The 12,918-nt window shown below is 45.6% G+C and overlaps 1 protein-coding gene across 5 annotated transcripts in view; it reads right to left on the bottom strand.

Moving 5' to 3' along the window:
• Positions 1-12,918, bottom strand: part of NRP2 (neuropilin 2) — a 115,355-nt gene that overhangs the window by 27,128 nt on the left and 75,309 nt on the right. For 3 of the 5 annotated variants that reach the window (XM_025404392.1, XM_025404393.1, XM_025404397.1), the window contains exons 13-15: positions 6,599-6,861; positions 4,978-5,074; positions 3,745-3,765 (exon numbers count right to left, since the gene is read on the bottom strand). In XM_025404392.1, coding sequence (XP_025260177.1) covers positions 3,745-3,765; positions 4,978-5,074; positions 6,599-6,861 — 381 coding nt within the window. Of the gene's footprint in view, positions 1-3,729; positions 3,766-4,977; positions 5,075-6,598; positions 6,862-12,918 lie in introns of all 5 variants that reach the window. The other 2 variants (XM_025404391.1, XM_025404394.1) reach the window with 1 other exon arrangement.

Raw genomic sequence — 12,918 nt, 5'->3', positions numbered from 1 at the left:
TGGGAGGGAGTCCAGGGAGAAAGGGAATATGAGGCCAGGCCCTGGGATGGGGGACCTTACCCTGGCAGACAAAGCTTTGGGAGGCAGGCAATAGAGGGTGAGGGTGGGAATGGGGAAGGAGAGATGACGGTGCAAAATGCAGAGATCGGCCAGTTGGCACCAAAGAAACAGAACTTAAAGCCTGAGGAATAGAGTCAAATGCCTGCCAGCATTACTCCAAAATGGGCCTCTCTTAATACTGCTCCCCTCTATGCCCAAGAGACAGCTGTGGATGTGCACTTTCTCCTGGTTTTGTCTGGATGAGAACTGTGGAGGACTGCAGAAAGGCACCTAGGGAGACCCAAGAAATGGGGCCCTGGACCTCAGGAATGGTGTGAGTCATAAACCCCACATTCCCAGCCGAAACAGGAGACACTGATGTTCCTTTTAGCATCCACTATCGTAAGACAGTCATTCTGAATCCTTCCCTCTGACAACCACCTTCCACAGGTGCACCCAGCTGGGATTTCCATGAGTCTCTCACAGGTAGGGCATCAGATCATTTCTCTGCCCCTGCTTTGCTCAGATCGCACAGCCTCTAACATGAACAAAAACTCTTGCCTCCAAGGTGAGCTGCTAAAAATAACCACCTGGTCAACAACCCCAGAACTCTGATTATGGGCTTTATATATTTTTACTGGCTTCTTTATTGTTCTTTTTTCTTTTATTGAAAAAAGAAAGTATTGGGTAAGAGGAAATATCCATCACCTTAATTACACCACTTTTCGGTTCTTTTTTCCCCCTCTATACACACGGTTTTTCATTTGTTGAAGCTCAAATCCTAGAAAAAGATACATGACGGCACCATGTTTATAGCCACTGCTTTAAAAAAGAAAAGAATGCACACCCAGGCTACATTGTTTAAAATGTGACTCATAACAACCACAAAAAAGGGTCTTTTTAAAAAATCACATGACAACACAGTTTATTCATTCTGCCTTCTCTTTCTCTCTTCTCAACACAGATCTCTTTTTCTTCCAAGCTTTTTCTTCATTACTGACTCACATCCTGGTACACAATGTGTGTATGTGTGTGTGTGTATGTGTATATATATATGTATGTATATATATACACACACACAGCAGAAAACACAGGATGATTTAAATTTAAAAAATTATTGCATGGCAAGAAATCAGTAAGAGGCGGAAAATGAAAGATACTTCAAAATACAAAAGATCGAGACCATCTAATAACTGCAGGTCCAAAGGCCACTTTTACTGTATTTCCCTAAAGATTTTCCTATACATTGATTGCTCCTAAAGAATGAGATTACTTCTGTTGCATGATTAATTTATAAAGGAAAAGAAAAACACTCCAATTTGAAAAACGTACTAACAATGTAAATGCTATGGTTGGTAGTGTTTCAACATCAACTTTCCATACCTTGCCTGCCCAAACCTGATATATCTGTTTCCATTTTTTGAGGGAAAAGGCTGATTTTACGCCCTGATCAAGAGAGGACTCCTGCTGTCCTGACCATAAGAGGAATAGTATATGAGTCACTAGGTTAGATGGAACACACAGTCCCCTCCTCTCTCAAACAGAAAAGTTTGCTGGCACAGAGTTGCATGCTGTGGTCAAACAGGGCTCAGCCAGAAAGGAGATACCCATGGCACTAGATTAATCTGGTTACCAATTCAGATCTCCGTGTAAAACGTGCCAAGGTGAATGAAATTCTCCATTCCCAGTTCAGATTCTGCTCTTTACTGTGTCCATTGGCGAAGTCTCTGCTCCCCAAGCCTTGGTTTCTTCTTCCCAAAGATGCTTGCCATCCTCCAGGACGAAAGCCATGGCTCAATCCATGCAACTTGTGCACTGCCTTTGCTTAGCCTCAAAGCGGCCCACCAGGAGCACCCTGGAAATTCTTACCTTCAAGTTACTAAGCCCTGTGTTTATTTTGGCTAAATGAGCCCTGCCGCTCAGATGAGATTTTATGTGTATATTTTTTACAAGAGAGCATGACTGGCCTGTGAAGTCTCATGGTAAGCACAGTTTCAAGGAGAGTGCACGTGCCCTGGTCTGCTTATTCTCTTACAGAAGTGAAGCACTTAGCACTTAGCCACTGTACTTGTCAGTCATGGCCTGACATGGTGTGCACACAAAACAGTGTCTGCAGCAGCTACTGGCACGTCTTTACCCAGCCTTTCTGGGAGCTGTGAGTCTCCACAACCCAAAGAGAGTCAGGTGAAACAACATCCACGTTTCACTTCACCAACATAAGCATTACCTTGGGTCCTGAAGGTTAGAACTCGAATTCGACTGTAATCCAAGTCGTTCAGTTTGGCTCTCAGCTTTCCTTCCAGTACTTTGGATTTACATTAACATAAACCTCACCCCTAGAGAGCACCAGTGTATGCACATGAATACTCTTAATACTTTTACAACTGTGGGACAGGGAGTGGGCGTGGGGTTGAGACGCGAGGAAGGGTAAGAAAGGAAATATATTCTATGTCGGTCTGTCATTCCCCTGTCGTCTGCAGCTTTGTTCCTCACTGGCTGTCTTAGAGCTGATGAGTGGCAAATTGGGTGAGATGATTTGGAGTCAGGGAGCACATCTAGGTGGCAAACCAGGAATTCATCTCTTTCTAGCCCAGAGCTGGACAGATTAATGAGAGTGAAGATAACTAGTCTAGACGTCAGATATAAAAATGGCTGCCCTTATCTCTGCAATGCTGCCACTTGTGGGGGTAAGCCCAGCCAGTACAAAGAGGGCACAGCAATCCTCACAATTGCTGGCATCAAACAGGTCATGAAGAACCCCCATCATTCAGTGAGGGTGTTTCTGTGTGTGCTTTTACACTCAAGCCAACTGCAGTGATGCATTTAGAGTGGCTCCTAAATGTTTGGCATTAGAAACCAGTGTGGGAACTTCAGCAGTGTCAGCTAATAGGACTGCAAAGATGGAAAAATGTAAAATCTGCTGCATTGTAACAGCACAAACGACATTGCATCACCCAAGGCTAGAGGCCTTTTTTTTTTTTTAACCTGGATAAGGCAAGCATCCCCAATTCTTCTCACTTTGCTCTGCTCTCTCTTTGCTTTCTTGGGGGAGAACACATCCTTTCCGATTTTCAGTCCTGCATTTAAAGTGCTCTAGCTCCAGTCATCGAATGCACCTCCTTATTCCCTTGGCTGGACATCAGGTCCTAAATCTGGCAATTCTTCCTCCTGAGGCTACCACTTCCGTGTCTCTTTCCTAACTTCCTTCCCTCACAAGCGGCCTGCCACCGTGCCTCACTGAGGGTTAACTGAGACTGATGCCTTGGTACCCTGGAACTGGAAAGAAACCATCTTCAGGCTAAGATAAATCATTGCCACCTCATTTCACTTTTAATTTATACTGAATTTTTTTCTTTTTTTGGTTCAGTCTTCCCAGAGTGTCTGCTTTCTCACCACTCCTGCATTTTCAGCCTCATTGCTCCCCGTTGGACAATGCAAGGCTGAAAGGTTTATCTGCAACCGATTTGTCTCTATTAATAGGTTTCTAAACTTTAATTAAACAAGAGACAGTGAGGATCTCAATCCCCTTTCCCGCGTCTACAGGTGTTGCTAGTGCCATCTAGTGGCAGGAAGGTGTGGCGTCTCTATTCTCCTGCGAGATTTGACAAATTTGGAGGTTGACTCCCCCTACCAAATTCACACCACATGGGGGAAGGAAAAAGCATGCAAAAAAATAAATTTTTTTTTTACCTTTAAAATTCTCACCTGCAAAAGCTGAGATGGGTTCTGAAAAAAAACAAACAAAAAATTGGACTTAGTTAAAGGGAAGAAATAACTGGGTGAATTTAGGGTGAATAATTGGATGAATATTATAAAGATGACTGCACTAGGTTTTTTTGTACCACTCCGTGGAGAGTGCCCCACATCTTCCACATGTTCTAGGCTGGCTCTAACACATCATCACCATGGGGTGGGGGGGCGGGGGCAGGGTGGGATTCTCAAAGTTGCTTTGAAACAAAAAGTCCTTCAGAGAGAAATGGGTCCCAAAAGCACTGTAATCAGTCACTTACTGCTGATTGCTTTCTCAGAGCCTGGATTACTTTTAGATGCCCGGGGCCTGAGAGTTGCCCGGAGGGACTGGGGTGGTCCCAGGTGCTTCTGACATCATCAAGCACACACATGCCCGGGCTCGTGTGCCAAGAAAGGCAGTTGGTGAGTTACTGCAGCCACTCTGCTGACTGAAAGCAGCCCCCACGCCTTCTCAGGGTTCCCCTCTTGGTTTGGGGAATGTCCACAGCTCTGAAGGGACACAGTCAGGGTAACCTCATCTGCAGCAGGAGACCCTGAAGAAAATGTGTACATCTCAGGTGGACTGCCTGCGCAGGTGCTTTTGACCAAGATGATGGTTATGATATCCTTCTCGTGCCAGTCACCTGGCCTGAAATATCTAATCCTACAACGACTTTGGAATCTTGGGCATTAGAGGCATTCTTTTTAAAGAAAAATCTGAAATCTTACTTCAAATGCCACAGTTTGCTCTGCAATTCATTCATGTAAAAGAGCTACTCAGGTAATTGTGTTATCACTCTTACATAACATATGTACTATTTTTGCTCACCGGTAAAGGCTTCCATTAAATCCATCAAACCTTTCCAGCATATAATTTTGACTGGCATTTGCTTTCGTCCTCTAGCATTTTCTTTGCGAAAAGCTGGGGTTTGCTGATGGGGTCTTGGCACCCTGAACCTCCATGTACTTAGTGCATGTCTATTTCTGATTGGGAACAGGGATCTAAGCCTTCCCCTCATTCACACCACCCCCCACCCTGAACCCAGCATAAGACACAACTACACCCACACCTTACCTCCTGCAGAGACTGTTGCTGCCCCACCCACTGGGTAACAACTGCATTGGAAAATGGTGTCCTGCCTCCTCTTGCTTATCCCAGCCCTTGGTGCCTTATTTGAAAGAGCCACGAAGAGACAGATATTCACATACCCATGCAGTTCTCCAGTGGGACATCAGTGCTTATCCGAATGTCATCAATGGCAATCTCTCCCGAATGTCCTTTCCCTATCACTCCCTCGAACACAATCTAGAAGCCGGAAGAATACGAGCCATGGTTAACTGAGTCTCTTAGTCCAAACAGTGCAAAGATTTCCAAGTTTCTGTTAGCTGCAGCTTAAAGCGCGTGTGTGTGTGTGTGTGTGATTGCACCTGGTACACATCTGTTGACCACATGGCTACAGCTCTTGAAATCTTAATTTAAAATGAGTTTGTTCAAATCAAATGCATATTTAAGGGGGTAAGAAAATATAACAAGGTGGTGGATATTGTTGTCCAGTAACTAGAATGTATTGATTAAAAGGGCCATAATCAGAGAATATTGAAAGGGGGGTTGAAACTTCCCTCACTATTTTCAAGGTTCCTGTCTCATAAATCTTTCAAATGCCCAATCCAGGTATTTGAAAACTCAGAAGATACGAGTGGGTGGGGGTAATGTGAGAAATACAGCACATAGGTTTGGATTTGTGCTTCTTATTATAAATTGCCTTAGGGCTTCATTATTACAACTCGGAGGAAAGAATTTGTTTTTACACCAGCCGTTTATTGAGCACCCACTATGCGCTGGACACAAGGATAGTGACAAAGCCTATTAAGACAAGATCTCTGTTCAGAGAAGCTCACCCATCTAGTGGCTGAGACACAAATGCAAACAGGTAGTTACAATACAATGCTCTCAGGCAAGTAAGTGGGGACCCAGATGGGGGTGGAGAGGGTCTCAGGATGCCTTGCAACCTCAAGAGGCAGGGACTGCAGGCTGTACACAGAAGCCCCTGGGCTCTGTGGTCTTCAATCATTCCTCATGCTCGCCCTCCCCAGGTTCCTCTCTGCAAACTAGCACATGTCCTCTGGCAAGCTGGGTGAGCAGTTGGCTGCGGCACCAGCCATCTGTTGCTGCTCCTCGTCTGGGGAGGAGAAGGTTAATGCTTTGGCTGGTTCTCAGTCACCTCTTCCACAGTGTGTCTACTCCTACCCAAGTTGCAACCACGGCTGAACATACCCATCTGTGCCTCAGTCTCCTGCTCTGTGGGGCAGAGATAACAGAACTCCATCCCGGGAGCTGGTGAGAGAGAGAGAGCACTCACTCAGGAGCCTCTCACGTCTGCTGGCCACTGAGCACGAACAGCACCCGTTCCCCTTCCTGTGTTCACACTCCCTGGGACAGGTCTGGGAGATTATCCTATTTCCTCCCCAGATCTGAAGGGGCTCCACAGACCTCTTTTCTTGTGTGTGGAGTGTTTGTTTGTGTTTATTTCCCTGGCTTCTGTGTCCCTTTGTCAGCTTACCTGATTGCAATCTAAAATAAAATGGAGTGGAGAAACATTTGTTGGAGATTTCAGCAATATAAAAGGCAACAGGAGGAACAAAGAACCAAGTCTGCGTGTAGAGATAGGCATATTCTGAATAACAAATAAGAGTGTCATTCAGTTGCCATGGTAACGTGAGAAACACAATGAAAACAGTAGCGCTTAACCACGTTCCCTAATGACGAATGGGCTCGGCTCTTTGAAATATTGAAATACGGATCACAAGATTCCCTTTTTGCTCACCCCACCTGGTACTCCATGTCGTAGCTGGGCAGGATGATCCGCCCGTGCTTCCACTCGCCGCCCTGGTCCTCGCGGATGACCCACAGCAGCTTGCTCTCCTGGCTGGCTTCCCGCACCACCTGCAGCGCCACCCCGCGGCCGCCCGTGGCCTGGTACTGGAACTCCATGCACACCGGGCTTCGGGGCAGGTGGACCGGCGGGCTGATGAGCCGCGCATACTGGCCCTCTCTCCGGCTGTCACTCTGCAGCCGCAAGAAATTCCTGTCATCTGGCGGAAACAAACCCAAACAGAGGTTCTTGATAAACACTTGGGAGAGACACCAGTGTGCTGCTGTGGCCTCTCCAGGGGAAAGTTGGGACTGAGTTTCGGTGTCTTTGGTTTATTCATGTCCTTGTTCTCCAGGCTCTGTGACCCTTTCTTAAGGTTCCTGCAGAGCCTTGATTCAAATGCTGTGTCTTCTTAAAGCCCTTTCTTGAGTCTCTAAGTCAAATCGGCCCCTCCTGCCTATTTCCAGGTATCATTTCCTTTCCATCTCTTTCACGTGGAGCACCCAGCGTGGCCACCTTACGTCTTGGCTAGTCGTGCGTGTGCCCTTCTTCTCTCTCTAGATTCTGCAAGGCCAAACCCACATCTTATTCATCATTAACTCACCCAAAGGGCCAGTGCAATCTGATGGACTGAATTACAAGGGAACAGATTATAGGGGGTGAGGTGGCTGCTAGATTGGAGGGTGACTATGACCAGGTGGTTGATGCTTCCAGCCCTGGCCATCTTGGCTGGGTACTGTCCAAATGGCTGACATGTAAAACCTTCTGTCTCCGTCAGTGCTCCTAGATGATGCTCGGGCTCTAGTGATTGTGACTTGGAAGCCCAGTGTCACCTTCAAGCAGAACAGAGGGTGGGAGCTGAAAGGGGTGATTCAGGGAGGCTTGAACTTGGCCTTTCTCAGACAGCCAGGCACATATGGCTCCAATGATAAAGGTGCTGTCATTATTATTAACAAAGGCTGTGTGTTTAGCAGAGAATATATGTGTTCTGGGAGATTAAGGGTTTACCAATCCAAATGTTTAGAGAATGGCCTTTTGGCTGATTGGTTTCAAATTCATCAGACACTCATGTGGAAGACCGAGTTCTTGTTGTTGTTGGCAGACTACATGCCTTACAGAACACAGGTGTGACCTGCATCTTCAAATCCAACTTGTACAGGACCGTTCTGGCCACTTGTACAGAGAACAAGGTGGCATTTGGTGAGGAAATCTCACTACCTCTTTTTGGCCCTGAAACATAGGGGCATCTGAGGCTGAATACTTCTGCAAGATGTCAGGGCCACTTTTCTACCACATGTGCAGCATGTAACATGGGCATGTCAGATGCCTTAGGATCATGTTAGTGTGAGGTCATGTTAACCTGGGACAGGTGCACAGAGCTTTCTTACACCACAGGGAACGTGAACATCCTGGACTTGTCACAGTAGATGGGCTAGGATTCTAGAGCCTAGAATCAATGAAATAGTCCCTGGACCACTGCTTTGCTATTATTAATCTTGCTGACCTCACCTGTCTAGGTGAGCGCTGAGCCTGTGCTGGACCTCCCATCAGTGGCCCAGAAACAGCTCTTCCCTTCTCGGCTCCCCAGCTGCCTCACCTACCTCCCTGCTCCCCTAAGCCCCTTCCTGTTAGACTATCTGGGATTAGTGCTTCAGAAGCTATGCTCCCCTGAAGTCAAATGAGACCAGTTTAGTATGCGTATGTGGGATTCCAGTTTGTGCCTCCTCAACCATCCAAAGCCATGTCTGTCTACATACCCCACAAGGTGTGACCTCTGCGAGGCCAAAATCAGCACAGATAACTAAAAGGCAGCTGTCTACAGAAGAGAATTAATAATGGTGTCTGCTGAGGGAGGATACACCAATGCCATATCAGACCCTCAAAGATCTTTTAAACCTGTGCTTCCCCTATCAGATCTTACTATTACTGCTGTTAATGATAATAATTAAAGCTCATTCTTGCATAATGCTTTACAGGTTACAAGCACATTTACATGCAATATTTCATTTCATCCTTTCTATATTATTGTGAGCTAGGACTTACTAACCTTACTTTGCACCTGATGAAGAAACAGGATCAGAAAGGTTAAAGTGATTTGTCCAAGGTAGAGAGGCGACTGCAATGGCAGAGCCCAGACCTGACTGCAGGTTTTCCACCTTCATGCAATAAGTTCTTTATTTCAGCTGCTCTGCAGGTAGCTTGCCCCAAGTCCTTGCAATCAATCACACTCTGTTTGAGGCAAACTGGCTTCCCCACTGGGTCCATTGCTGCATTTTCTCCTCTTAGCTGTAATTCTCCACTCCTCGAACCACTCCACCTACCCCGTCTCTTTGGCTAGTTCTTCTCCTAACGATTCTGGCACACGCAACATTAATCCCCTTCTTTTCTCAACAACTCTAGCATTTACTGACTGTACTGCTGATTTTACCTTGTTTTTAAAAGGACTTCAGGCCATTTTCCATGGATTTCAGCAGGTAATCACTCACTGCCTGGCGTTATAATTTAACTGGTTTTTTGGTGTGTCTTATTACCCCAGTTATATTGTAAATGCTGGTCTTACAAATAATAAGGTTTAACACTGCTTCTTCTCTCTACCCCTAGACAGTGCTATATATATGCCACTCCTCAAGAAAATTTTGTTTCTATGAATGAATGGATGAATGGAGAATGATAAATACATGGTTAAGAATGATATGAGGCTATACATTGGAAATGAGGACAGGAGAATCAGCTAGCTTCTCATAATCCCTTCGATATAATCCCTTCACAACTCCCTCTACCCTCCCAAGCCAACAGCCCCTTTCAAAGGTGAGGTGCACCAGTAATGACAAGGTGGCTTGTAGAAGCACCCAGTGTACCGAGACACCAGTGAGAACCCTTCAAATGCTCCCACGCTCCCGGTAATTTCCAAGCCCTTACTGTTGCCAGCTCATATATAAAGGAAACCAGATTTTAGAGATTTATTATTCAGCCTTCTTCCTTCACAGTTTCGCAAATAAGACCCACTTGCTGCCTGAAAATTGTTTGGCAGAAATACTATCACTTGTGTGAATTTACATTCTTAAGCGGCAGGGAAATCATGGCATCATGGTTAGAATTTGGTAAGTAAGATGTGTGTGGAGGTGTGAAGAACTGGGCTGAGTGGATTGTATCTGGGTCTGTTCTATTTACCCATCCTGTTACTAAAACTCCAGGCACAGCCAGGCCAAAGGTTTCACAGTCTGCCCCTTCCAGTGACTGCCCCCCAGGTAGCCCCCTCCCCTCTCCTCTCCCTCTCACGATAAAATGACAATCTCTATGCATGATTTAAGGGACCATTGCAAGACCGGGGAGTTAATGCTAGTGGCATGCTTAGCACGAGCAGCTGAAGGATCATAATTCAGTGCTGACATCTGAGCTAATCCACTAGTTTGCAGAATCTCCAGACGAGCAGGCCTCTGGATTTTACTTCGTTAAATCATTTGTGCCCCACTTGTCTGTTAAGTGCTATGAGCTCCAGGGAAGAAAGATGATATGTAAATTTAAGGAATTAGCAGTAGACATCAGTCAGAGAGATGCTGAGCTGCAAAGCGCCTGTCACTGAGAGAGGCCTGATTAGAACCAGGGACATCATGAAGGAATGACTCAGACCAGGAAAAGCCCAAGGAAGGGAGAAGAAGAGCAGGGGGAAAGGAATGAACACATTGAACACCTGCTGCCTGTGTGCGATCGCATGGGAGGCTTTACCTGCCTCCTCTGATGTCACCTTCCCTGTGAAATCTAGTCCTGCAAAATAAACACCATCTTCTCCATTTTCACCAAAAAGAAACTGAGGCTCAGAGAATTGAAGTGATGTAGGATTTGAATCCTGATTGGACTGAGTAAACCTGCCAGAGCATAGCTTCTCATCTGGGTTGGACTCCCAGCCTAACTCACTAAGCTTTTAAAGCCTCAGTCTTTCTATCTGCAAAATGGATTCAAAGACAGTGTTACTGCATAGAGTTGGGGGAAGAGTAAATGGAATGAGCCATGTAAAGTATTTTGCACAGTAACAAGGACACAGTAAGAGCTCAGGAAAAGTTATTACTTTAATATCACTCTACACACTGCCTCCTATGCTTGCCTTTATTTTACTTGGAAAGAAAAAGGATAGAAAGACTGCCAATAACCCAGGAAGGCCAATCCAAGACTCAAAAAGAAGTATGTTTGGCATGAGGGCAGTAAAGATGTTCTCTGGAATAAGACTGGTTCCCCCTATCTGCTCTTTCTCCAAAAACCAGCCGGCCCCAAGTTTTCCATCCTGCAAGGTTCACTACAGGTCTTTTGTGTTCATCACAGTAGATGAAATAAAATACTACATGATCCTGGAACAAGAGTGGGACCTCAAGTGACCTTAGGGCAGGCCAGTCCTGACTCCCAGAGGAACCATGCCAAAAGCATCTGAGAACAGCTGTCCACCCTTTACTTTAAATTCTCCAGAGAAGGAGTTTCCATAGGCCACGTCTGTAGTGTGTTTTCTAGGTTACAACCCTAACCATCAGGAACTTCTTAAATTCAGTTTAAAGTTTTCCTGCTGTCATTTAGAGACATTTCCTCCTTCTACCCCTGATGGAGCACAGCCAATTTCTGTTCTCCGACTTAACAGACATTTTCACTTGTGAAGAATTAAAACTTGTAGTCTTTGCTTCTCTAGGAACCCTTGCCCCTTCAAATGTCTACTTCCTAGGGCATGGTTCAAATGTCTATTTTCTAGGGCATGGTTCAAATGTCTACTTCCTAGGGTGTGGTTCAAATTTCAAATGTCTACTTCCTAGGGCATGGTTCAAATGTCTACTTTCTAGGGCAGTGTTGGTTTTCCACTGACCCTTCTTCCAAGCTACTATAAATGCTTCAGCTCTTTTAAGTCATGGCACCCACACGTAGATACTGAGATCAAACACGGGCTGCAACTGAAGTTTGTTCTTCTGGAATCTCCCGATTTATGGCCCACCACTGTCAGACACAGAAGGTGTTCTAAGTATACAGTGGCTACTGATTACTTGACAGTGAATAAAGCTCGTATGGTGGGGGCGGGGGGCTACTTTTTTATTTACTTGAAGCTTGAGGTAAAGCCCTTTGGATTGTCAAGAGGTTGCCTGAACATGACGACTGACCAGCTAAGAACCAGCCCTGCCTGTTGGAAGCTGCCTTCTTGTTCTTGTAGCTGATGGCTATGACGCCAGCAATGGACAGCTTCCAAGAAAAAGACAATGGAAAGGAAATATGTTCGATTGCTGAAAGAGAATGAAGAAATAATGTCCCAGAGATACAATCCCTCTCCTCCTGGACCTGACATATTTGGGAGGCATTTTGCTGGGTCCTTGACCCAAAACATGTGTTGTTGCCAATGACACAGGGAAAACAATCGCCTGGGAATGAACAACGGGAGTTCAAAAGGGTGAAGAGGAAGCACAGAGGACAGGGCCGTTCAGCATTTTAACCTGCTGCTGTCTCTGGAAAGGTCTCTTGATATTTCACCTGGCGATTTACGGCCGCATCTGGCTTCAGCTGCTTAAGTGTCATGTGAACATGTGACTGCAACTGGCCCAACAGCAATGGAATCAGTTGTGTCTACACCTCACCAAACCCTGAAATAAATCACCAGCTTGATCCTCCTGGCTATCACAAAGCCAAACACACCATCTGTCCAACACGTACATCTCCTGGCTAGCATCTTGCCCTCCTACTAGAACGGCCATCTGAAAGAATATTTAGTGCTGTAGGAGATGTAGTCTCTTCGCATAGTCCATGCTTAAAACATGAGTCAGCCCTCAGCTGGCCTTCCAAGGTCAGCCTATCTCTGCTAAGGTCCTCAAATTAGCAACCAGTTAAGGGAAACACTGACTTTGGATAAACTTAGCAAGATGTTCTCAAGGTTTACAACAGACCGTTTTGTGGACAGTGAAGGTTTCAGTCCTAGTCCTTGCAGGAATCTACCCAGAGCTGTCTTTTGCTATGTCGGCTTTCATGAAGGTTTTGCCATTGAGGCAGTCTTGTCGTTCTGCCCCTTCGTTATCAATCCACACACTGCTGGGGGACTCAACCAATCATGATTTGCAGGAAAAAAAAAGGGTAAAGAAAGCTTCTTCCTGCTGTTATTTTTTCCTGCAAAGCCAGGGACATTTTTCTACCTTCCTTAAAGAAGGGCTTCTATCCTTTTCTTTTCCAGTTGAAATTATTCCTTGACTATTGGCTTTCTTTTAGCCAAGCTGCTCCTGATCTTTAATTATCTATCATGGTCCAGAGCCCAGGAAGTTCT

The sequence above is a fragment of the Theropithecus gelada genome, chromosome 12 (assembly GCF_003255815.1).
Source record: "Theropithecus gelada isolate Dixy chromosome 12, Tgel_1.0, whole genome shotgun sequence".
Classification (NCBI taxonomy): domain Eukaryota; kingdom Metazoa; phylum Chordata; class Mammalia; order Primates; family Cercopithecidae; genus Theropithecus; species Theropithecus gelada.
This window is presented reverse-complemented; position numbering and strand designations above follow the sequence as displayed.